General features: G+C 45.7%; 1 protein-coding gene across 4 annotated transcripts in view; it reads right to left on the bottom strand.

Moving 5' to 3' along the window:
- Positions 1-3,145, bottom strand: part of CCDC85A (coiled-coil domain containing 85A) — a 63,251-nt gene extending 60,106 nt beyond the window's left edge. The window contains exon 1 of one of the 4 annotated variants that reach the window (XM_056486645.1): positions 2,371-3,145. In XM_056486645.1, the coding sequence (XP_056342620.1) occupies positions 2,371-2,589 (219 nt within the window). In that variant the 5' untranslated portion in view covers positions 2,590-3,145. The remainder of the gene's footprint in view (positions 1-2,370) is intronic. The other 3 variants (XM_056486649.1, XM_056486646.1, XM_056486647.1) reach the window with 3 other exon arrangements.
- Positions 3,146-25,835: the final 22,690 nt, after the last annotated feature.

The raw sequence follows: 25,835 nt of genomic DNA, 5'->3' as shown, positions 1-25,835 counted from the left end.
ACAAAGCTGCTGTCCAGCAAAAACTGCCCTTAGCTTGGAGCTAACTTCTGATACAGCAGAAAAGTTTCAGGTGCTTAATTAATTTTTGTGCTAAATATCAGAGTAACTTAGCTCCCAGTCTGGGCAAAGATTTTAAGTGCTCTCATGATGATCTCACTCCCATGAGAAATATTCACCTGCAAGTCACTGCTAAATAAAAGTGCAAGGTATGTAAAAAATTGCAATCTCTCTTAAATAATTAATTATTAACATTTATACTCCCTATTCCCTAAAGCAGTCACATATAAAGATGACAGTTTTAGAGATTTTTTAAAAATTGGGATTTGCTGGATTTTGTTTCTGATTGGCATAAAAAGCCTTGTCAGTCATCACTTGACCAGGATTGCTTCAACCACTCTGAAATAATCTGCTTAAATAGATTTTTCACCCCTAACAAAATGAAGTACATGATTCTATGCCCTTCCCTAAGTGAGGAACAGTCTGAAGCAAATGCTCTGAAGAAGAAATGTTCAGGGTATTACTACAGCAGATTTCAGTATTTTTGTCCCTCTACTTTGGACCTGTGACCATATTTATCCTTCTCCCGTAATCTACATATTATGTATGACATTACAACTAGAGATTAGCCACAGTTGTTATAAAGTCAGTCTTATGGAAACACCATTTTAGCACAGTTTCCTAAGAAGAGGAAGCTTTTGTAACTCCACTTGATTTAGGTGCATGAATTCCTGAGTTTGTCCGATTTTTGCCTCAAAATAACTTGCAATTTGAACAATTTCAATCTGTATTAGACAATGGAAAAAATCTCAGTGAAGCTTTAAGGTGTCCTCAAAAACCTCTGCTAGTGAGACATGTTTGAAACGATCCCACAGTGGAATAAAAAAGTTGTGGAAGTCCACAGTTCCTCAGTGAGGAAGCAGGAGACACCCATCCAGCTGGTCATTCTTACTCATGGAGCAGTTATTTCACACAGGACAAAGGAGAGGCATTTCTAGACACCAACACAGGGCTCAAAAAAACCTCCTGCTCCCAGATTCATTTGAAAGTTGCAGCTGAGGCATCTGAACAAAAGGCGGAAGTCAAACAAGACTTAAGGAGCTTGGAATTGAGAGAGGAATTTGTGACTCCTTCCTACCCATCCTAAGTGTGCTTGGTCAGTAATCTGGAAAATGCAGAAATCTGGCAGATAACTGGGAGAAAGATACTACTGTTGTAATTGAACTTACATTTAAAATATAAGCTTTAGTTTTACTCAATACTACCACTGTTGGGTCTTTTTTATCCTGACACCACCAAAGGGACACACACAATCATACTTTGCAGAAGGCAAAAACTTGGGAGGCAGGAACTGTCTTCCCCCATGAGCTATTTATTTTATGCCACACTATTATCAAAGACACTTTCTCAATAATTCTGCCATTTAAAGCTATTCTACAAATGAAGAACTCTCTTCTAATGCACTTTCCTGTAATAATTCAAAAGCCCACAGTCTATCTCTGTCTCTTCTCTCCTTCCCTCCAACCTCACCTCACTGAAGGAATTTCCTGAAAATTCTCACAGCAATAAACCAGAAAATGTCTGTATTCCTGCCTACTCTAAGGTAACTTTCTAGGTCTGTAATCCAAAGCAAGGTAATGCCCTGTAAGCAGTTACACTTTCTTCCCAGTCCTTAGAAGTGGGAAGGAAGCATTAGGGACTAAGCTTCTCATCCACCAAGGGAGTGAAATTAAGAAGGGATAAGCCATTACAGACTTGCTGTGCCTCTGACTGCAGCCTGCACGAGCACACAGCTGAGGATGGTTTGATCAGAGATGTGTTACCAGATGTCTTTTCGGGCAATAAATTAGGGATTGGTTCTGATCACCCCAAACCCGAGCCCGAGGGTTTGCCATCACCTGCCACACACTGCACTGCATCCTGGCAATGACCAGCTCTCTCCAGCAGCCCACCTGCCTGCCTGACAGACTAAGTCGTCTGAAAATAGTGACAGAAAACAGCGTGAGCTACACAAACCCCTGTTTCTCCTGCACTTCAGGCAGGATCATTTCACCTCACTCAAAACCAAGGAAGTCTAACACAAGCTGACAGGACTTCAGCGTTTTTATCAACCCAAAAGAACACTGGGGCAGAGCATAAACCAGCTGCGTCCCACAGCCTGCCGAGTAGCTGGTCATCTCTCAGCTGGACACTTGACTGACTATTAAGTGTGATCAAACGCTATTCACACCAGTCCTCATCCACTTTTCCTGCGGTTCTCGGGAGCAGCTGCTCCCAGACCATCCACCTGACGATTCTGCACCCGGCGGGCCGGGCGGGGGCCGCGGAGACACCGCACAAACTTCAGGGCTCCCACCCTGCCCAGCCCGCTACCTTCAAGCCGCGGATCTCGCCGAGGTGGAGCTGGAGGCGGCGGTTCACCTCGCGGATCAGGTTGCTGTGGTCCAGCATCGCGCTCATCTTCTCGGCCTCGGCGCGGCGGAGGCTGCGGATCAGCTCCTCCTTGCTCCACTTGAGCAGCTCCTCGTCCGACACCTTGGACAAGTCCTCGGCCGGCGCTGCCCCGCAACTTTCCGCCGCCACTTTGGCCATGGTGGCGGCCCGGCAGCCCGGGGCACTCGCGGAGCCTCCCCGCGCTCCCGGGGCCGCCCCGCAGCCGCCGCCGGGGGAAAGGGCGAGCCCGGAGCCCGCGGGGTGCCCCCAGCTCCAGCGCTGGGCCGGGGGGAACGAGAGAGACCTCTTCTGGCCCCAGGCAGCGGATCCTGGAAAAAAGGAGGAAAAGGAGGAGGAAAGGGTGTGGAGGAAGCCGGGCCACAGGCTGGGGAGCAAACTTCCCCCGTCAAGAAGGTTTAAAAAAAAAAAAAGAAAAAGAAAGAAGAAATATCTAGACAAAAGATCCTCAAGACAAGCCCGGCTCTTGCAACAGGTCAGCCCAGCTGCGTGCGCCCGCTGCCAGCCGCAGCGCCAGGGATGCGCGGCGGCTCTCACGGCGCCGGGGCTGCGGGATGCAGGGGAGGATGCGAAGCGCCGACGCCGCGCACCATGGCGGAGGGCAGCGCGGGCCGGCGGCGGCGGAGCAGCGGGAGTTAGCGGGAATTACCGGGAAGGACGGAGCGGAGCGGAGCGGGGCGGGCGCTGCCGGCGCCAGTGGCGGGCGCGGGGCCGCTCGCGGCTTTTCAGCGGGGCGCGCGCCACGTGCGGGCGGGGGCGGCGCGGGCCCCGCGCGGCTCGCGGGCTCCCCCTGGCGGCCACTGCCCGCAGCGCGGCCGCGACCATCCCGGGGCGGCGGGACACACCGCGGGACGGACCGACACACCCGCAGGACGGACGGACACCCGAGGGACGCACACACTCCTGCCGCTGCCTCCCGGCCCTCCCGGCCCTCGGAAAGGAGGCACAAGCGCAGCCGCCCGCGCATGATGCGGTGCCCCCGCGGGGCGGCGGCGGGAGGTCGCATTACATCACCGCCGGCAGCACCGCCTCGGTCCGCGCCGCCCGCCGGCACCGGCAGCTCGCACCGAGCCTCAGGGCAGCGCCTCACTCCAGCCGAGGGCGCACGCCGAGAGATAAACCCCTCACAGCGATCGGCTTGGGCTGCCTGTACACCTTCCCTAAGAATATTCAGCCGCAGTGTAGCAAGAGATTCACATTCCCCAGTTCGCTTAGAGATAGAGGCTCTGCATAAATCTGCCTTGCAGATGATTTGAGAATGAAACTTGATAATCCATTCATGCTGCTTACAAAGAGAGATGAGAAGGCAGATCTCAGAGGCAGAGGTGGATGAACTGAAACCATTAGGTGAGTAATTGGTTGAATCCCTATTTTTCAATCACAAAGTTCCCCCTGAACAATCCCCTGTGGGCAGAGGAGGCTGCCTCGCTTAATGGGCCCTTCCAACCTCCAGTTCTTCAATTTTAGAATTATGCAGGATTAAAGAGTCCTGGCTCTTGAGAGGAAAATTGGCGTAGTTAATGCCAGCACTGTCAGATCACGAGGCTGTAGCTGGCTCTGCACAGGCAGCTGCAGAACTGTCCCACGTCGCTGTCCCAGCCGACTCCCCTGGCATTTTCCTGCCAATGCCAGAGGACCAGAAAGGATTATTTTCTGCTCTTAGTCCTATTTAAAGTTGCTACAAGAAGGGTTAAATCAAACACTGCTCCTTTGTTCTTACTGCCAATCCTCTCCTTGAACTGCTAGCTGTACTTGATCACAATAAATTCATCCTGCTCCAATCCATGACGGGCTACACTTGGACTTTTCACCACACAAGTCCTCCATGTTTTCCCTTCCCAATTTAATGAAGAGATGTTCATTCAGCTGATCCATTTTCCACATACCTCCAGCCTCCCAGGCACATGCCAGACACTCTGGCTCCATCCAGGATGGGTGCTGGCATGGGAACCCCACTTGAGCTGCTCCCACGGGTGCAGCCTGCTGCTCAGGCTCCTCCAAGGAATACCTGTGCCACAGGGGGGTGGCATGTTGGCTCAGCTGCAGGAGGAACCCAAAGCCCATCACTGTCAACAAGAGCTCCAACCAAGCACAGAGTTTTGCCAGCCTGAAATCCCATTTCCTGAGCAGCACCAAGGATTGTGTGAAATTTTTATTTTCTCTGGAAACTCTATCCATCTCAAATCCTCTGATTTTTTTTTTTCCCCACTGCAAATAACAAAGCTTGAGATAAAAGCATCTGACCAGCCACAGCAAAAATATAGTAGGAGGCCATGAAAAGGAGCTGTCATCTTTTATGCCCAAATATATTTCATGTTAATGCAACTGAAAAAGAACGCTCGGCAATAAATAAATAAAGGCTTTTCTTCTTCTAATTCAGCGGTGGATGAGTTGAAAGGTCACATGATATTGGATTTTTAAAAGTTCAAATTAATTTCCAACCATGAAATAAACAGTTAACTGAAAAATGTCCAAAAACTTTTCAATCCAAAAGCTTCAGGGAAGAGTGTCCTCTTGCCTCAATGCTACCAGTGTTTCTCTGGAGCAGCATTTCACAGCTTTTGATCACAGGAGCCATGGAAAGCACGGATCTGAGATGAACAGCTCCAGGGAACACCGTGCACCCCACAAATACGAAGCCTCCACATTTGTGTCTCCAGGAGGCTCAGTGTTATTGTACAGGCACCAGTGAGATAGGGGAATTCACAGAGCACAACATTGCAAGTTCAGACTTCAAAGCTCTGGGACAAGTGTAGCTCTAATGTTGGAAGCAAAAACGTATCAAGTGAGACTAATCTGGAACGTTTCTATAAGGAGAGGATCTAATTTCACATTCACTCACGCTTGTGTAACAAGATCAAAACCAGAGTGGGAAGTGCAACATAATCACTCCCATCTCCTGGCAAGTTTAAAACTTTCATTTTAGACAGCCCACCTCAGTGCCCAAGTGCCAAGCGCTTCCCTACTCCTGGCCTTTACTCTCAGTGGTGAGGAGCCACAACTCTCCCACAACAAACACTCTGATTTTCACACTAAAACTGCATTTTTGCAATACTCCCCTGAACAATTCTCATCCACAGCCTGGAGTGGAGAGTCTGGGCAAATGAGTCTGGAGACAGCAGCGCTGGGATTGCTGCAGCCTCTGTCCAGTGACAAGGGAGGGGGGCAGTCCCTGTCCATCCTTCCAGTTCCTTCACACCGGGAGCCAAATGCCAGCGGCAGGGTGGATCTGCAGCCAATTAAATCTCCATAGCTGACCAAGCTTTGCCAGCTCAGTAACACTTCCACTGCTCTGTCCTGCTCACCCCTGGACATGCAGATACCCAGCAACTGTTGCTGGAAAATTTCTCTGCCATAGCCTCAAGGATTGCTTTTCATTGCTGCCTGCAGACCCTCCAGTGCTTCAAGTCTCTGACTGCTGGGCAGAGTCTCTAAGGATTATTATAACCAATAATAATTATCTGATGATTTTAAAAACTCTTGGACATTTCCAGTGAGGCCCTAAAGCTGTTCAATAGCTCTCTGCCAAAAATGTGTCATAGCCGAGTACTTGCCTAGCAGTCATTTTACACAAAGATGGCTAAACTGTTTTTGTTCAGACCTTCCAAAAATACTTTTGAGAGGAGTTCAGACTTGAAAAATGTCATTCCCAAATTGGAAGGAAGTGGAGAGAGCTTTAAAAATGAAAAGTTCAAGTAATTTTAGTTACAGTTGCTTCTAGATGTTCTTCCCATCAGTCATGTTGACACCCAACACAGCATCCCCAACATCAGCTGCTCTCCAGGGTTTGTTCTCTGCTGTCCTTGGGCAGAGCTCCACACTTCCCATTCCTGAGCAAGGAGAGAGCTCCCCTTCCTCACCTTCCCATCCTGTCCCTACAGAGCCTCTCTCCACCACAGCAGCACCCCAGCCATGCACCTCCTGCCTACCACTCTGGTCCATAATTCCCTCCTTTGTGTCATTGCCATCAGCTCTCTCTCATCCCTAGGTTAAAGTTCTCCTCCTCCAGCTCTTTCACCATCATAGGATTCACTTTTCAGCCCTGCCTGCCACTCCTGGAGTCACTGTATCAGCATAAATCAGATAATGCATTTTACAATACAATATATTATAATGCATTCTACAATCCAATAGATCAACTTTTCCTAATGGAGCCCCCAGCAATGCTCACAGTGTTGGGAGATATCAAAGTTCATAGCCTGACACCAGGCCACCAACACAATATTTCCTACTTCATTGTAGGCACCCATTCCACTGCACAAAGGATATCATGGACAACGTCAACCAGCTAAAGCTGGCCACAAACAAAATCCTTCCACACAGACACCCTTGTATTCAAAGCATTCACAAATGGAATGCTCATCCTTTGCTCCTGACTTGACCACAGGTGAAAGTAAATGGCCAACTTTGAGCAAACCAAACCAGGCAGCATGCACTTTTCTCATCCCAGAAATTGTACAGGAAAGAGAGAAAGAAGTTCATGTATTTCCAACCAGGAAAAAATGTAAAGGACTCTAGAAAATATAGTTTTCTAATTAATTTCAAATTAATAGTCTGAAGAGAGGGGAGAAGCTCAGCTTGAATTAGTCACTGAGCTTTTAAAAATTTCTGAAGTTGCAACTTAAACCCCTTTAATTAATTATTTGTGGTATAAACAGTTTCTATTTATTCTCTAAGAAAACTAACTACATCAAAAGTTTTTTTCTTCTTAAAATTGTTGAAAAGTTTACTTTCATATTTCAAAATTCACAAACTCTCACAAAGCAAAGTTTCCTGTGAACTTCTTCCTGCTGCCACCTACACCTTCCTTACAGTCCAGCGACCATGCAAGTGTGTGGTAAGCTGGATCAGCTTTGCGAGTGAATGAAAAAATAATGTTAAAATTTAATGAATAATTACTGGTTTTCCCATGGATGACTGCACTGAACTGGCTCACAGAAGCTGCATGGGATGGAAGGGATGTGGAAGGAGCCCACAAGGCCAGGGATGGAGATGGAGCAATTCCATCCCTGCTGACAGAAGCCTGCATTTGGAGCAGACTAAACACAGCCTGACTCAGGACAGCCACCAAAGATGCCCCAGAGGAGAGGAGTGGAGAGCAATGAGCACATCCTGCTGAAGCTTAGGCACTGCCTGTGGCTCAGCCAGACTTGCAGCTTTGACTTGGCATCTGTAATGGAATGAAAACTCCTGCAGGGTCTCACGTAGGCACTTTGGGTTTTATTTCAATTGCAGACTCGTGTGTCCCTCCTCCAGGACAAACCCAGGATGCCCAAGTCATGGATTACTCACAGGTGAGTAAGGAAAAGCCCTTTTCCCCAGCCAGGAAGACACTGCCACTCAAACTGACAGGGAAATTGCCTCTGCAGGTGTTGGCCCATGCTCCTGAGCCTGCCTGCTAATCTCAGTGAGGTTCATGTAAATGAACATGCTTTCTAACTGCCCAAGGTTAAACAAGTGGGCTGATGGCTGATCCTTAGAGACACCATCAAATATGGAAACAGGCACCTTTCCAACTCAGCAGAAAACATTCCTGAGACAATAACTTAAAGGCATCCATAGATGTTAGAGGGAAATCGTTAATTATAACATTTTTATGGGGCTGATTTTATCGTGGAGGGCTTGGCAACTTTTCTGCAGAGCTGACAGTTTGTTCTGGCTGGGATCCAACACAGACACATAACCAGAGCATCTGTGGGGTTGTTTTAATTGTGCTCCCATTCATCATTTGGGTAACACTGGCCTTTGCTTCCTGTTCATACTTGATTAGTGAGTCAATAAGGGGCCAGATGCTTCTTTCCACTGTTGCTGATGGAAATAAAGTGCATGCCCATATGGTAGAGAGTGAGACAAGGTGCATGTCCTACAGCACCATCCTTTGCTTCCCCAGCCCTGGAAGAATGGAAAACACTGGCACAATATCTACAGATGGAGATGGAGACCTTCTGTCCTCCTCTAAGACATCAATAGAGCTTTAAGCATTTACAACATACTTAGTAAGCACAAGCATTGGAATGAGATTAAGGCATTATTGATACTTGTTAATAAAACCTTTTTACAAAAAGTGATTACTCACTGCATTTTTTATAAAGCTATGTGTGCTTAAGTAAAACTAATCTCCAACAGGACAGACCTCCAATGGTTTGTAACACTGCTTTTCATCTAGAATCATCTTAATTTAGCAAAAAAAGTTACCCATCCACTCACTCTGGCTGACTCATGGTTATATGAGGGCCTTTTACATCCAGCTCCTTCCTTGGCAGGCAGGATTTTGTAATTTACAACAGCTCTCCCAAAAATTCAGGTTTTGCCTGCAGTATGGTGGGCTCTGTTGTGAAATCATTAGTTATTTATTCACCACTTACTTTGTCACAGACACACCAGTGGTCTGCTGCAGAAGCCAATTTCTCCATGTCTCTTGCTGCTTCACTGACAACTTCCACTGTGCAGCTCAGTGGGACACAATTCCAGGGACTTCCAAATTATCCAAACTTCCCATCCTAGGGTTTTCACATCTTTACTAGGATGAAGCAAAATTAGACTCTTTTGAAGATTTCCCTGGAGTCACTCTAAATACTGAACTGGTTTAAAGACACAAACAAAACCATTCATCCAGCCAAGCATGGGTCCTTGAGTACAAAATTGGACACCAAGTAATGAAAGCAAAGCCTAAAGCTAAGGAACACCCACAGGAGACATTTGCACATCAGTCCACATCAGCCTCATGTCCTCACTGCAAGCCCAAGTCCATCTCAGCACTTCCCAAAGCCAGTGGCCAGGTCACAGCATCTGGAGCGCTGCTTTCCACAATGTGCCTCCTTGCTTGGGCTCCAGAGCCAGGACAGCAGCTCAGGAACAGCTCCTTCCCTGACAAGTTAACCCTGCCAGCCCCAACCCAGGCTTCATCCGAGGGCTGCTTAGCTCTGCACAGCTCCTGCTGCAAGAAAGAATTCCAACACAAAAGCTCTAACTTTTAGGTAATAAAAAGCAGCAGGAGTAACACAACCTCTCCAGCAGATGTGGCTGTGATAACATTCATTTCCTTCATACCACTTGCAGCTCTGATAATTCCCATTTCCTTATCCCTATTCTTTAAAACTGGGCTTCCCCTCCCCGTCCCATTTCTTTTTAATTAAAAAACAAACAAACAAAAGGAAGAGAACAGAAGGAAAACCCAACAACAACAAAACCCTCCAATGTTTGGGCTCCTGTGAAGCAAAGCATTCAGAGCTTATCTGACAGAACATGGCACTTCCTATTGAGTGCTGCTCCAGCAGTTTAAAAACAACTGCAATATTTCTTGGGGTTTATATCTCATATCTGAGCAAACCCTGGGTCTCCAGCTCACTGGCAATTCCTCTCAGGGCTCTGCTGGAACATGGCAATAACACAGGTGAAGGAGCTGGTGCTCAGAGCCCTTTGGGCTCACTCACAATGTCAGTGAGGGGCCCAGTGAACAGAGTCTGACCAGGACAGCACACACCTTTTGCCTATTTTGTTTTTGTTATTGCTATCTACAGATTAGTTCTGATGAGAAAAACAAGAAAAGTTGCCCAGAAAAGGAGAGTTTTAATGTTATAGCAGTAAAACTATCACAATGCCTAGTGGAGTTCTAAGTTTTAGCTGGAATTAAAGCCCAGCTGGATCTAAAGTCATTGCCTTCACATCAGCTGGAAACTACAGGACTGTAGAAGGAAGCTGCCTGCTAAGAGATAAAATGTTCACTTGCTCCAGCCCTGTGCAGACACCAGTGGCTCCAGAAATTAATTAATTATCAGCTCTGACAATGCCATTCAGGATGGAATAAGGACTGCAGTGTATTGTCCATGCTGAGCCTCACTTATTTGTTTGCACTGCAATAGCATCTGAGACCCCCAGCCATGGAGTGGGATCTAACTATAGAACCACTAAAGGAGAGAAGTGTCCTCTATGTAGTCCATAAAAAGACTGTGCTCCTAGAATTAGCACCTTTAGACCTCTGGTTCCTGCAAAGGAAAGAGGCAGAATCTGTTAAATCTGAGTGTCCCAGTTAATATGTGGGCATTTCTCACTGCAAAGCTGCACTCACATCAAACTAAGGAAGGAGCAAACCACAACTTTACTGTCAGTTCAGCAAAGAGTAACCAGCCGAACATTTCCCATCATGTCATGCAGTAAGACTTTGAAGCTCTTCCCTGCTTTCAGGCCACTGGAATATGCAGATCCATGTCAATGTTTGCAGTGCCCCTCTCAGAAGGAAGATGCACAGTAATTGGCAGGGCAGCTCATGAGGTTATTGAATGAACAACAATCCCCACAGATCACCTTCCTCTGCAACTTTCATCTCCAGGAACACCCTCCTTAGTTATTCTGCTGATTCCTCTCAGCGGGAAAAATCCATTAAATATTTAATTAGGCTGTGTTCAATATATTAGGCAAGTGAACCACTCTGTCTAGTGCTAACTTAATGTTACATGCTGTATCATTACAACACTGTGCTGCAATGATATGCACATTACTGCAGATTTTGGTCTGTTTGCTTATGAACAGGATCAGCAAAGCAAAAAGGAACACCCAAATCAGGATTTCTATTCTAAGCATCCTCCTTTGAGCTATTATTACTTAATCAATTCCAGAGGAGATGCATGGACTCAGGAAACTGAGTGAGGGGTTTTCTGGCTTGTTGGAGTTTTTAAGTGGAGCAGGAATTCATTGGTAGAGAAAATCCCTGTGTGTGGCTTGCACAGCCACCAGAGTGGACATTCTAAACTGAATGAAACAGAGCTAAAACAGAGAGAGGGCAATTTAGCAATTCCAAGAAATAAGATTTAATCTGAGTAAAGTACAAACCATTCCTTGAGAACAGCCAGCAAAATCCTGCTGACCTCAGTCACTTCCCAACAATTTGGGATGACACACATCCAATGTTTGGGATACACAGGGAGAAGAAAGAGAATCTCATTGCTGTACATTTTGTCACAGTTGGGGTATGAAAAATGCCAAGGGCAAGTGGTTCTGAAAATAAACAGATAGGTTGCAGTTGAAACAATTGTTTCCAACAAGGAAATATTAGAGGCCAAAAACCCCAACCCCCAATCTTCAGGGGCTGAGCGTTTTCTCTGTTTGTAACATTAGATAAACAATGTGCACAAAGATCTCTGCACAGCAAACTCCTGCAGCTCCAGCACCATGTGAGATGCCCTAGGCTGACTCAGCCAGTGATCCTCAAGGCTAAAGAACAGATTGTAACTCTCCAATATCTGAGGGTAGGGACAGCTGGGTTCAGTCCTGAAGGACTGGGGATATGATGCCCCTGCCTAACACCCCAGAACTGACTAACAGAAAGTTACAATTACAAAAGGAAACAAACTTCACTAATTTTTAATAGGAATTCAGTGCTATGGAGGCAGAGACCAGTTGGACATTTCAGAATTTGTCCCAAAACTCTCTGGCTCCAGAACATGGCTTTCCATTACTTGCAAGGAGTCCTGGACTCATAACCTGCTCAGTTGCTTCTTACCAGCTTTGGTCCTCATCTCTTTAAAAGCAGAATGACATTTAGACAAAGAAAATGACAGAAACAAAACTAGAATAGGGAAATAGCTAACAAAAAAATAATTAGGGAAAAACATCACATTGCCTACTTTTTTCTCTTGTCAACTAAAATCCTCACACAGTTGCAGTAATCCAAGTGGTACTTCCTTACATTGCCAAAAATGCAAATATGTTGAAGAGAATTTTGCAAGTGAGCCATGTGTCAGAAAATCCCAGCTGATTGAACTTTGATAAATGTCTTTTAAAAAAAAGCAAATGTGTTTGTATTCTTTTTCTCCACTATAATGCCTTTTTTCCTTTTGGTAGGAGATTTTTTAACAGTGGTTCTTATATGCATTAAAATCAAAACATTTGGAAAAGATGCAGAACACAGAGCCCTATTGCAAACAGCCACGGGAAGATGTGCAGCTGAGAAATTACTTTTGGAAATAAAGCAGGTTCTGGAACCAGACCATCTTCAACTTTACACAAACCCAGAATATCCCTGATCTATCACAGGGGCGGGGGGAAGCAGTTTGGACCACATTGAAAGGAAAACCTCCCAGAGGTTTTCTTCCAAGAGGATCAGATGTTGATGCTTCCCTCAAAAGCAGCTATTTATAAATAAATAAATAAATAAGGCTGAATAGAAACAGTTGTTTTCCATACAACCTTCCAAAGCTCAGACAAGAATGAAGGACAAAGTCAGAGGGTTTCATCATGATTACAGACACAGAAAGAAAAGAGAACAAACTACAACCAGATCCTGTTAAAGATACTATTGCTTTCAAGACAAGTCCCCTTCTTCAAAGGGTGACAGAAATATGCTGGCCCCACAGGGAAATTCAGAATCTTCTCATCTTTGTGCTATAATCTTCCTGTTTCTCGTTTTCCAGGGACATAAATCACTGCTCAGCCCTGACACATCCCTCTGTAGCAACACCATCACCAGGCTGGGCTGAACGTGGCCAGGCTGGCCCTAAACAAGGAGGGGTTTGGGGGACAGGGAAGCCAGCAGATGCAGTGCTCATGGAGGACAGCCCTAAGAAGGTTTCTGTACCAGTCTGCATAAACAAGGCAGTCTCCTGATCTGTATGGATGGCCACTGCAGCTGCTCACTTCGCCAGCATTCCGAGGACAGTGTGAAATCATCTTTGCCAAGTTTACATCTCAATAATCCACTTAAAATGTACAAGAACCAATTAAACTTAGTGGATAATGATGGTAACAATAGTCCATAGTAATTTCTAGCATTTTCTATCTTCAATGAGCTTTACAGACATTAACTAATTAATGGATAACATGAATTAAAAAATCAATGCATGAGCATAGCATATGATTAGAATTAACATCTCAATTACTCTCCTTCTCTGACCACTACATTTACAAAATGCTTCTCACTTCTTTGCACGTGTAATAATTAGAAAGGATCCTGTACAACTTATTACAAAGTAATTATAGTTTCAGAGCAGTCCTGTACACTGAGTGAGGATTCACATCTGCTCTGAAATTGTCCTGAAATCCTGCCTTTTTAGCTATTTCCACAGATCCATGTTACTGTAATCTCTTTTTCCTTAAGCTTTGCTCATGCACAGGGGGTACTGTGAAGTTCCTGCAGCTACTGGAGTGCTCACACCCAGACAGAAAAGCTGCCTTTGGGAACTTCCAGGAACTAAATCCCATTGATTCATCCCATATGGCAAATACCCACCAGACACCTGGTGAGTGCAGCCCTCAATGATGCACCCCAAAAGTCACCTCTGGTGCTAAAAGCAGAGCAGTGCAGAGCTCTCCATGGGCCAGCTCTCTGGATCTGCTTCCCTGGACATTCCTTTTAGCCAGAGCCTTCTGACTGGGCCACAGCAGATTAAATGAAATTCAAGTGTATCTGTGCAGGGGCCAAACATGGAAGTCTCCCACTAGGAGGAATTGAGGCTTTCAGAAACACAAAACAAAGACACATTTTGGCAACTTGTCTTCTTCCCCTGCTGCCAATTTAAACCTTAGAGTTTTAAATTACTTCCTTTCAACATCTGTTGTTTGTGGCAAATGGATTGACCTCTGTGAGAAGGGAAAAGTTCCTTCTGGGTTTCTTTGCTGGCCACTGGTCTGCAGGGATGTCAGTGTCTGGGTAACTCACAGTTGTTACATTTTTTGCCGACAGTTTTTGAGGGTTTTCAGGTACTAAAACCCAAACTAACAATCCCCAAAGCCACAAGGACCCACACACATTTAGCTGCCACACACAGGCTGCAATAAGCAGAAACCTCCCACAGCTGCCAGGGTGAATGCATTTGCCTTTTCTCGAAAACACCAATTTGCAGCCCTTTCCCTGCTGGTGCCTTCCTCCCACTGCCCTTTCCATCTGCAGAGACTTGCAGTTTGTCCTCCTGCTGCTCCACACACCTTTTTAATGAAAATTAATTCATGTTGCAGCATTCTCCCTGCTAGCTGTGTAGGCTGAGCCTGCCTTAGCTGCTGCTCTCTGCCTTCCTTTATGGACCACTGCAAATTGCCCAGAGTTTCCTGTAGGAATCTCTTTTCCTCACACATCCCCATATAATTATTGAGTGTGGAGAGCCAAAAGCATTTCTCCAGCCTGACACAGTTGCCTCTTTCAAATGACTTCTTTGCTCCTGTCTAGCACTTGAGATGGTTCTAGCAATCCCTGAGCAGCTGGTTTCTGCTCCAATTCCCCTTTTTTGGTGCTGGTTACATGTTTCCAGTCAATGCAATCAATAGCACACTTCTCATGTTTGCCTGATTACATAAATAAATACAGATCCAGTGCTCCCAGTGCACAGGCTGAGGTGACAAAGGGGAGCACAGCAGTGAAAGCCAACAGCAATCACTCAAATCCTGCTGAATAAAGTTCTTACAAGTATTTCAATTATCAGCTTCCTTTTCCCATTTAAATTCATTAAATGCCCATAAACCTCTAACAGGAAAGGCCAGCACTGATTTTAATCTTGCTCATTACTTCTCCTGCTTCTGACTAAGAGGGCTGCAAATATTCATTTTCGTGTTAATTATTTTTTATAATGTTATTATTCTTTAAAATGGAGTCTTTCTTTAATTTAGACAGAAGCTGGCTGGTGAGGTCTATATAGTGAATTTTCCAGCTCACTGGATTTTACTTTCAGCCATGAAAAAAACAACTGTGCAACTATGAAGAGAAGTTTCAATCTGATCACTTCATAAAAGAGTTTCTGGACACTGTGGATGAAAGGACTGTGCTAATAAAGTTTTCTGGACACTGAATGGACATTCTCTTTGGAATTGTCATGGACAGGACAATCCTAAACCCTTAGTAGTAACTGTGGGGAATATTTCACAATTTTGCAATAGCATTAGTGAGGCAAACAGGTTGAAAAACCTCCATGATCATTAGTGCCACACGAGCCAGAGCTGTGAAGCTGAAACGTTTGGTAGCCACAATGTAGGAATCAGATTGAATGAATTTTCCAAGAAAACAGAAGATGGAAGGGTTCCAGGTACTATGCCATGGAGCCCATCCCAGGAATCCCCTGAATCCATCCCTCTGCTGCCAGTATTGCTCTGTGACCTCCAAAGAGGGTAATGAGGGAAAACCACCCAGTTTCTAAAGCACAGGAAATGTTTCTGGAAGAACAGCAGTGACTTCCATCTCGGGAGGCTTGGAGAGCTGGAGAGGGATATTGCTCTGAGCCTAGGAGATGATTTTAGACAAGATTCAGGCACTGGCCCAGAGCACAAGGAAATTTCCACTGCTGTTGGTACTGTATATCATTGGGATAAATAAAGGCTTTCCTAATCTATCCCCCCCATTGCCTTTCAGAAGTACTGCAGTCACAAAAACCAGCAAAAACTTGAAGACTGCAAGAAATGCAAAGTATTTCTCCTCTATAAAAATGTTCTAAAGCAAAGAGGTATCATATGGAGCAATATTTCATAAGAAATTACAGCCTCATAGCTCTGCTTTTTGCTTTTCCATTTAGCACTCCTACCCACCTGCTCTCCCACCCACACACCCCCAGCATTATTAATGATTATGAAAGGGCATAAAGTTTTCATAATAAAGAAGGTTTTTATCCATTATTGGAGAATAATGTGGTTCATTCAATGTGCTTCCTTGGGGGGAAATAACGTTTTGGTCTGCCCTAACTAGATGCTCTTTCTTGGGAAAATACAACCTGATTTTCTTTTGGATTTATGAGAGTACCAAACAGTTCTGCCTGGAGACAGTGCTTTTCATTGAGGGGGTGTCAGGTGTCCTGCTTGTTACACATCATATATGTGTACCACCATGTTTACAACAAGATGTATCTTTGATCCTAAAAGCTGATTCTGTGCTTTTGATCTCATTACTGAAAATAAGACTGCTAATGCTCAGGGTTTTGTACATAAAATCAACTTCAAGGATATGCTTTGTTGCCATTTATTATTTGCTTCTGGAAAGTTCTTGATTAGCCAGAAATCTGGTGATGTCATTAAATCACACACTTGCAAAACAACCTAAATAAGCATTTGCTTGTGCTAAGGTTAAGGCCAGACTACAAATTTGAAAGTCAGTGATGGAGCCAGGGATTTCAGCTGACAGTGCTTTAATATCTCCAAGCTTAATGTTATGGTAAAAAACTGCAGGAGCAGTCCAGGCAGGAATGTTTTGGCAGGAGGGAGAGGCAGCTCTCAAGGCAGCCCAGTGCCCCTAAGTGCACACCAAAGTCTGGATGTGCCCGTGGCAGCGAGGTGACCCCGGCACAGAGCGGGGAAGCACCGGTACAGGTGTCACACTGTCACTCTGGTGGTCACCTTCAGCACCACCCAAAGCCTCCAAGCGCCTGTCAAGGGTAACCAGCCCCCTGCTGTCCCACTTCACAGTGACCTAGACTAGAAGAAGCCAGGCAGGAGTAGCTACTTGTGTCAAGGCTTGTCAGAGCCCTCAGGAAATATCAAGCAGGGAGGGGACAGTCCCCTAAATATCACTGTCCCAGCTGAAATAACCAATTCCATAGCAGCCTCATCTGTCCATGAGAAGTACTGCATGGGAAGTGGGGGAACAGCAGTGGAGTGACTTCAGTCAGCTCAGCGAACTGCATGGATTTGTTATTTAGTAACAATCACTGGGGGATAAACAGGCAAACAAACAAACCCCTGGACCTATTTATTGAAATCTTCAAAAATAATTAATACAAGCACTAAAATTGCAGAAATTAGACATCAAGCATTAAATAAAATATAAGTGTCCTGAGGAGCCAAGAGCTACATTCCTCTCTGGCTTTTTTATAGGTAAGTCAAATACAGCTTAAATAAACTTCATCTGTACCTGTCTTTGATAAGAAATGTCAACCCAGACTTGTCTTCCTCAGTTTTTGCCACCTATCCAGATCACGCCAAGTCACTCCAGTGACTTGCTGGTCACTCCAAGTGCTCCATGGGGTGAGAGTGGATCTCAGTGAACAGCTCAGCTCTCCAGGGCCCTCTGGATGCAACCCAGCACACAGACCCTGACCTGAGGGCTCCTGTTTCAGGCCCAGCACACAGACCCTGACCTGAGGGCTCCTGCTTCAGGCCCAGCACACAGACCCTGACCTGAGGGCTCCTGCTTCAGGCCCAGCACACAGACCCTGACCTGAGGGCTCCTGCTTCAGGCCAGAACACAGACCCTGACCTGAGGGCTCCTGCTTCAGGCCCAGCACACACACCCTGACCTGAGGGCTCCTGCTTCAGGCCCAGCACACAGACCCCAGCCTGAGGGCTCCTGTTTCAGGCCCAGCACACAGACCCTGACCTGAGGGCTCCTGCTTCAGGCCCAGCACACAGACCCTGACCTGAGGGCTCCTGCTTCAGGCCCAGCACACAGACCCCAGCCTGAGGGCTCCTGTTTCAGGCCCAGCACACAGACCCCAGCCTGAGGGCTCCTGTTTCAGGCCCAGCACACAGACCTTGGCCTGAGGGCTCCTGCTTCAGGCCCAGCACACAGACCTTGGCCTGAGGGCTCCTGTTTCAGGCCAGAACACAGACCCTGACCTGAGGGCTCCTGCTTCAGGCCAAGTGTGCTACAGGGCAGATCCAGGCCTTTGTGCCCGTGCGTCCCCATCAGAGAGGGCTGGAACACAGTGTGACTTCCAGCACCACAAATGAGAACTGAGAGGGCAGCCCTGTGTGGGAGTAGCTGCTAATGGAGAACAGGGTGCCTTAAGAGAAATCCCTGCTGGCGTTAACTCGGCCAGAGACAGTGAGAGATGAGCGGGCACCTCCACTGAGGGGGATGTTTCCTCTGGGGCTGAGAGCTTGGCTCTCCCTTGGAGAAACTTAAAAATAAAGTGAAATAAATGTGGGTGACATGTAACCCACGTGTGGACATGGCCCACAGTTCCAAATACCTGCAGCCTGCCCGGGCGGTTCCCTCCTCAGCCACAGCCCCTCACGGCGGGAAAAGGCGGGAAGGGCACTGCGGCCGGCAGGTGGCGCCCGCACACAGGTGGTTACCCACTCTGAAGGGATTCCTTAATTTACAAATCCGGGATTACAGTATCGTTTGACAGAGGAAGGAAGCTCAGGCATGGCTTACAGGCAGATGTAAATCAAGCCGGAAGAGGATTCCTGGTCCCAGTCTTTGCCTTAGCTACACACCATTCCCTCAGCACCACCACGAGCCAATGCTACCACAGTGTGCCAGAAGAAATCCTGTGAACGTGAGCTCACAAAGAGGAGCTGAACTGTCTCAGTGACACTGAGCCACGGCTGAGGCAGAGAAAGGACAGAAATCCTCATCCTCCACTGCTGCTCTAACCATGGGGGCCATCCCTGTGAAAACTGCCACCTGATCTTCCTGCCTCACCTCTTCTCTTGCACACAAGTCAGCAAAGTCTGTTCAAGTCAAATCAAATCAAATCAAATCAAAATAGAAACCAAAACCTGAGCAATTTGCTTTTACTGCAGCGGAGTGCACATAAAGGTGACTGTGCAGTAACTCATGGTTACAGCTCTCAAACTGTGATGAAATAAAACCAAGGGACATTTCCCAAAAGGACCACAGTCCATCCAGCTGCAGCTCATAAGCTTGAGAGCAGCTGATAAAATAAGCACTAAGAAAGGCAGAATTTGAGTGATGCAGCCACCTCCAAAAGCATTTGTTCCTAGAAATGCATCTGGGAAACATCTTCCTCCCCCAGTGCATCGCCTTCCTCACAGGAAGGTAGGAGGGGAATACACCTCACCTTAGAGTTCTGTGTTTTACTAAGAACAGTAGCTGGATTTCTATAGGATGGGATCATTCCCTCTCCTGAGTGATGCCATCTCACACTCTGCTCAGAGATCTGTGCCAGAGTCTGCTGGCAAAGGGACCTGACAGGCTTGTTCCTGCTTGTGGGGCTGAATAAGTTCATTAGGCTTACAAGGGAGAACAAGCTCAACTAAAGTGCACACATCACCGTGCCCTGCCTTAATTAAAATGTATGATCACCAAACAGCTGACACCCAAACCACTGCCCACACAAAGGAGGCACACATCCCTCACTTAACAATGCTTTCTTTTCTGTCAAAACTTCTCAGGCGAGGTATTTTGTTGGTGGGTTTGAGGTTTATTTTTTGGGAGGGGCATAAGAGGCTGCACCATGTGGAACTGGGTCTCATAAGTTTCTGGATGTGTTTCAGAAAGCACTTGAAATACCAAGGTTTTCAAGATAAAAACTGGAAAAGATGTGTATCTTTTAGTGACTTGATGACAGTTTTGCAATCAAGATTTTGCAAAATACCATACAAGCACTGACCATTTTTTCTGCTATTTCCCATTTTTGTAGCTGACAGCAACATTCAAACAAATCTGAAAGATTTACACCTTGGAAAGAAATATAAGCATCTAATTATACAGGTTTCTCTCCAGAGGGGAAAAAAATGTCAGTCCTGTGCTGCACTTTTAATTTTGCCAGACCTCAAGTAATGAACATTTGCTACAGGTGTTTCAACACTGCTCTGCCCACTAAGTGTTCCAGAATATATGATCCAGGCTTCTTTCTGACAGCTAACTAATTGATTCACAGAGAGAACCAGCTTTCCAAAGGTGAGGAAAAATTATTTATGCAATCATTTTTTGTCACAGCAAGCACAGCTTTAAAGGAAATAAAAAATTTTACTTGGAATATGATGAGAGAAAAGCGTTTCAGTAAGCAGGATTGAGCTGGCTTATGTCGCTTCTGAGAAGAAAAATATATGGTGGGTTTTTTTTACTTTGTTCTATTACTTGTGATGTAGAGGGTTTAGATTTAAGGTTATCTTTTTTATGTGCACTTTTATCACCAACCTTTCCAATGATCTTGTTCATTCTGGCTGCAGAAACTGGGGCACATAATGTTATGCCATTTGCAACCCATTACAGAATGTTGTTCCAATGACTTGCAATCGAGTGCAATATAAAGCTGTTTATAGGGCAGTTACTTGGGTACAGAGTTTAACATAACTAAAAGATATTGAAAAGAAAGGCTCCCAGAGCCATCATATTTTTGTTTGCTCATAAAACTATTTTGGATCTTTAATACTCAAGTGTAAATTTAAGCCAAATTAAAGCGCTGAAATGTTTACTGAGAGTCGTATTTTAGGAACAAGTAACTTCAAAAGTATTAAGAAAACAAAAACTAGGATCTGAAGGCATACCTCTGCACAGGACAGCAAAACTCAAACAGGATGGTTTAGCTGGAAAACAGTGTGCTACTCAAAGTGAGAAGTAATGAATGACCCTCTTATGAAGGTGCCTTACATGCACAAATCCCATCAAAGGCAAGAGGCTGAGGGCACGTCCAAGTCCCCTTTGAACATCAGGAAAAACTCTAAATCAAATGTACATTTCCTTAAAAGGGGCAGGTCTTTGGGAGGTAAAAATAGTTGAGTTTGGCTAATTTAAGTCCAGGACTTGAAAGTGTTTTGCAAACGGTCTGGGCTCAGCAGCGCTCCTGGGAAGTGAAGGTGTTATTGTATCCTTTTTATAGAGATTGTGCTGGAAGAGGAAACATCAATCATGAGGCAGAAACAATTTTGAAGCACATCTGTCCTTAATGGAATTTTAGGTCAGCTGCTGCTGGAACGCTGAAGCATTGGTCTGATTCAGCACAGGAACTTCTGAATTCCCAAAATTGAGGGGAGAGAGGCTAAAGGCCATGACAAAGACTGGGGAGCAAATTCTGCACCATCACATGGTGAGTAGGAGCTGTGTGGTCACTGACACCCCTGATCCAAAGGGGAAACCCTCCTGTCATGGACCCCTGTGTGAGCAACCAGGAGCAGATGCTGAGGGGCCAGCACTGCACCTGATCCCAGATTACTCCAGGCAGAGGCTGCCCAGGGCCAGGAGAACCATTGCCCTTTGGGGCAGGATCAGAGGCTGAGCTATCTGGAGGGGACAGTGATTCCCCTGAGGAGCTCTGTAGTGGCATTTGGCAGTTTCATTGCTTTCCACATCTTCTGCTGGTTTGCATTACTGCAAAAAGGCAGAATAAAGTGGAAAAAGCACATGTTTTCAGAGTTCTGACAGTTTATACAGTGTGCCATGCAAGACAGCCCAACTATTTTCCTTTTCTAAAAAAAAAGATTCCCCTGAGCAAGCCTTAATTCCCAGTTCCAAACTGACTGGCAATTACGAGTAGATGAGCACTCCACGCTCCATCACAATACAGTTACAACTATTTAAAAACCAATTAATTTCTTTCTAACTTTCCCATCAAGCTGTAAAGTTCCAGTTGGCAAGGATTTTTACTTTGATTTTGAATTCCTGCTTGGAAGATTAACTGAAAATGGTTTTGGCTCGAACAGCTGCACCGAACATATTTTGTTTTATTTTGTTGCCATCTCAAATAACAATACTTAGCACTCTTCATCTTCAAAGCATTATACAAACATTGAGTCACATCCCCTCACAACAATCTCGTGACATCACCTTCTGTGAATAAAATCATTCTCACTGCAAAGAGGTGGAGAAGCAGCAAGAGATCCACAATTTGTGCAGGGTCACAGGAAGAGCCCTTGGCTGAGGCAGATGCAGGAGCCAGGGGCTCCCAGGCCCCTTCTGGTCCTCACTTTATAAAGCTCCACTTCTGTAGAGCTGGGGGTTGCTTTGGGGTGGAGTTTTCCTCCCTTTTTTATTTTCTCAGCTCTGTTCATCCCAGGACACAGCCATGGCAGCCAGCTGTGCACGTAGCAGCTTGCAGGGGCTCGTGCCGCCACCTGCCCTGCCACCTGAAATCGAGCACGCACGGCTGGGTCCGGGTAGGGAGTTCCCTTTTCCCTCACTGAATAAATGGTATTTTGGGCATGGTCCCATGCAAGTGTGTCTCTGCCCTCGAGTCACTGAGGCATCCAGCAGGGAAGGAAGGTGATCCTGCTCTTCAGCCACACTCAAGTCTGACCAAGCTGTGATCTCTGAAGAGGGGAGGCAGAGCCAGGGCCAGCCTCAGTCCCTCAGTGCTGTTTACTCAAGGCTCACACACTGCACACGTGGCTCACGGGCCTAAATTAGGAACCTCAGGTCGTTCTGAAGTCGCTGGAGGAAGGTGCCTCCTTTCAGGGGGTAACTCAGACACCTTCATTTAGGCTCTGCTGACGACAGAGAGCGCCTGTGCTCCTGAATTAGACATCTCAACCAGTAGTCTGTGCAAAGCAAAGTCGTGTGCATACATCCCTATAAATACACATTCTCTGCAGTGCCAACTCCATAAAGTGAGTGAACGTCAGACATGTTGAGCACAGAGCTGTCAGGGCTTCTTTTCCTGAAGAAAACTGGCAAAACCCTCCCCATGCTATTTGTGTCCTTTGCACGTCTTGATTTGTTTCCCTCCTTATTTAGCTTCTTCCTAAATAACTAAAGAGATTTTTCAGGGTGAAAGAACTGAATTATTCCCTACAAACATTACCCAGAGAGCCCCTTTCCAAAGCATTCTGAGGCACAAGTGAGGGAACTGTTCCTCCTGAGGCATGACAGGTATGTGGTGACAAAATCTAGGTTCTGCTGAATTTATGCCTCTGTTTGCAGACTGGGAGGCACTGGGAACAACTGGCATCAGAAGGCTGAATCATTCCCAGGCCCACTACTCCTGCACAGCAGCTTTTAACAAATTATTTCACCTTCATCCTTCTCTGAGGTACCCTCCATCTCAGCAAGCACTGCCAGGTGCTTCCTCTAGTAAGTCCTAGTGCCAGTTTTTGAGTGCAAACTGCTCACAGAATTCCCAAAACCAGCTGAATTGTTACTGCCTCGAGTGCAGGAAATTCCAGACAGGAAAAGGATCCTTCAACTAAGAAAGCTGGAGCCAGTGAACCTGAATGCAGAAGGACTAATGAAATTGTCCAGAATCTCACCAGCTGTGAGGGCACCCTTGCCACCCTTCTCAGCTTAGATAATCTTTTTCTGGTATCTCACACTAAAAGAAAACAACCACAAATAAACTCACCAGTGATATGCAGCTTTCCAAGCAGCAAGTCTGACTCCAGATGTGAACACTGTGGCAGCACTGACCCAGCTCGTGCCTTCTGCAGCACTGCCTGGCATTTTAAGCTCCCCACAGGGAGCCATTATGGCCTTTCTATCACTGGGGTAGTAGGAACACATAAAGACACCAAGAGCACATAAAAAACACACAAGGATAGAAAGAGGATGCAGCTGAAAGAATTTTTGAGAACTTCTTTCTCTCCATAACAACCCCCTATTGATGGCTTTTGTTTTATTCTGGATTCCCTTTGTTCCTTCTGAGACTGAAACACACACAGGGACTAAAATGAATCTGTTGTACTCACTACAAGTGTGTAAAATAATCACTACTCCATATTTTATCATCCATCTCACACATTCTGGTTGCAGAATGGAAAAAAACTGCACAATAATCTCTGCCATGGAAGAAGCAAAACAAAATCTTGTGCTACTCATCCTGGACATGTTTATGTGCAGTAAATTAAATGGCACAGAAGGATGAGTTTAAAATTGGTATTTCCCATTGTGCCATACTGCCACTGGAGTTTACAGGGTAACGACACTGACAGCTGAATCAGGCTCCCACTGAGATTTCAACAAGTGACATGAGATCTTACACTAACCACTACTGAAGTTTCGGGCACTGTTTCATACCAGAACAGTGTTTTATACAAGCTTCACTTCACAGGAGCATCGCTTTTTTCAGGTATAATGAAGTGATGAGCTGTGGAACAAAAAGGAAGAAAGGTAACCAGATACCAAAGGCCTGTATGTATTTGTTACTTCAAAGTAAAAACACAGTGCAGGCTGCAAGGGGGAAATGTTCAGTAAAAGCAGTTTCAGCAGAGGAATTTAAAATTGTTCACATATTCCTTGGAAAGAATCCACAGCACTTTCATCTGGTAAGAGTGGTGCTGTGTTAGATGTTGTGTCATCTGCAAGAGCAAGAAAATAATAAACCAGCTAACACTTGATTCTGAACCAGTTGACTTGTCCAAGAGCAAACAAAGCAGCATGAGAAGAACAGGAGAAAAAACACACCCTGAGCAGTCCAGGGTCAAGAGGAAGTTTTGTGGACTGTAACAGAACAGATCCCCTCTCCTAAGAAACAGTTTTTATTCCAAATGGCTCCTGAAAAGCACTTTTATGAAAATTCCATTGCTAAAAAAATAAACAATGAGGCAGAATGACCACCATAAAAATAAAGAGTAAAAATACACACATGTATATAATATATATAAATAAATATAAATATAGACAGAGAATGAAATGTTCTCAGTTACGGCTGAGACACCATACAAAGAAAACGTGATGTTCTTGCCAGCTATGGGCAGAAAAAGCCCAGCTATTGTGACCATTAAAGATTTATAGGAGATTCCTGTAAAAAGCAAGAAGCAAAAACCCAGAAGCCACCAAAGCCATTTCATTAGACAGGCCAACTTAATTAATTTGTTCAATCTGCTTCTCTTCCATGCAAGGGTGTAAATGCAGGGTGGGATGCAGGAGGCTCGAGGTGATGGGAAGGAAGCTCATTAGGAAGCAATAAAGAAGGCAGAGACACCAGAAAATGGATGCTAGTTCATTGGGAGAATTTCCAAAAATGCCATTTGTCTTCATGACACGGAGGCAGAGAGCTCAGCAGGCCTGTGCAGGGAAGGTTTGCAGGGACCTCTGGCTCCTGCTGGCCTCTGACCTCAGTGCTCAATCACCGAGCTGAGCTGTGCTGAGGATCTGCTGAGTAGAGTCCTTAAAGGCTACAAGCCAAACCCAGAGCCCAAAGAGACACCAGCTACACCTGACACAGGATTTCAGCAGGCTGCACATCACCCGTGCCAGTGCTGGAAGCTGAAAATCCAAGCTCATGCACGCCTTGGCCTCTGCCCAGCCTCACCTGACACGTCACCCACAGAGCTCCTTCCTACTCCCTGCCTGTGTGACGTGTGGGTATCACTCTCTGAAGGAGCATTCCACACTTCCATGCTAGACTGGACTTAAATGCTCTTGAACTGGGACCATCTACCCAGACAAAAAAATTTACTTCTGCATAGAAACTCATTTCCTATGAGCAGGAATTCAGGGGAAGGCCAGCTCCCCTTTAGGGGGGGATCCAGACTTCGAGCCAGCAGTCTTCTAGAGGAATCTCCATGAGCCACATCCCATAAATAAGTCAGGATCAATTATTTTATATCAAAACAATATCTTAGCTTTAATGAGTGCAACTGCCAATACAGAGAGCCCCACATTACGAATCGCTATTTTCTCCTTCCCAGCACTTTCTAATTTCCTGCTAAGGAGGCAGTGGAATGGGGTCATTAATCTGAATTAGGAATACCCTGACCTGCTCTGCACTTTATCTGCTAACATTTTCTGGCACAGCAGTATTGGATGGGATTCTGTGTGTGAGACAACAGGGGGAGGTGAGAAATGTAGGTTCTGA

This window comes from Oenanthe melanoleuca, chromosome 3, assembly GCF_029582105.1.
Source record: "Oenanthe melanoleuca isolate GR-GAL-2019-014 chromosome 3, OMel1.0, whole genome shotgun sequence".
NCBI lineage: Eukaryota > Metazoa > Chordata > Aves > Passeriformes > Muscicapidae > Oenanthe > Oenanthe melanoleuca.
Note: the sequence above shows the minus strand (reverse complement) of the source record. Positions and strands in the feature narration are given on the sequence as shown.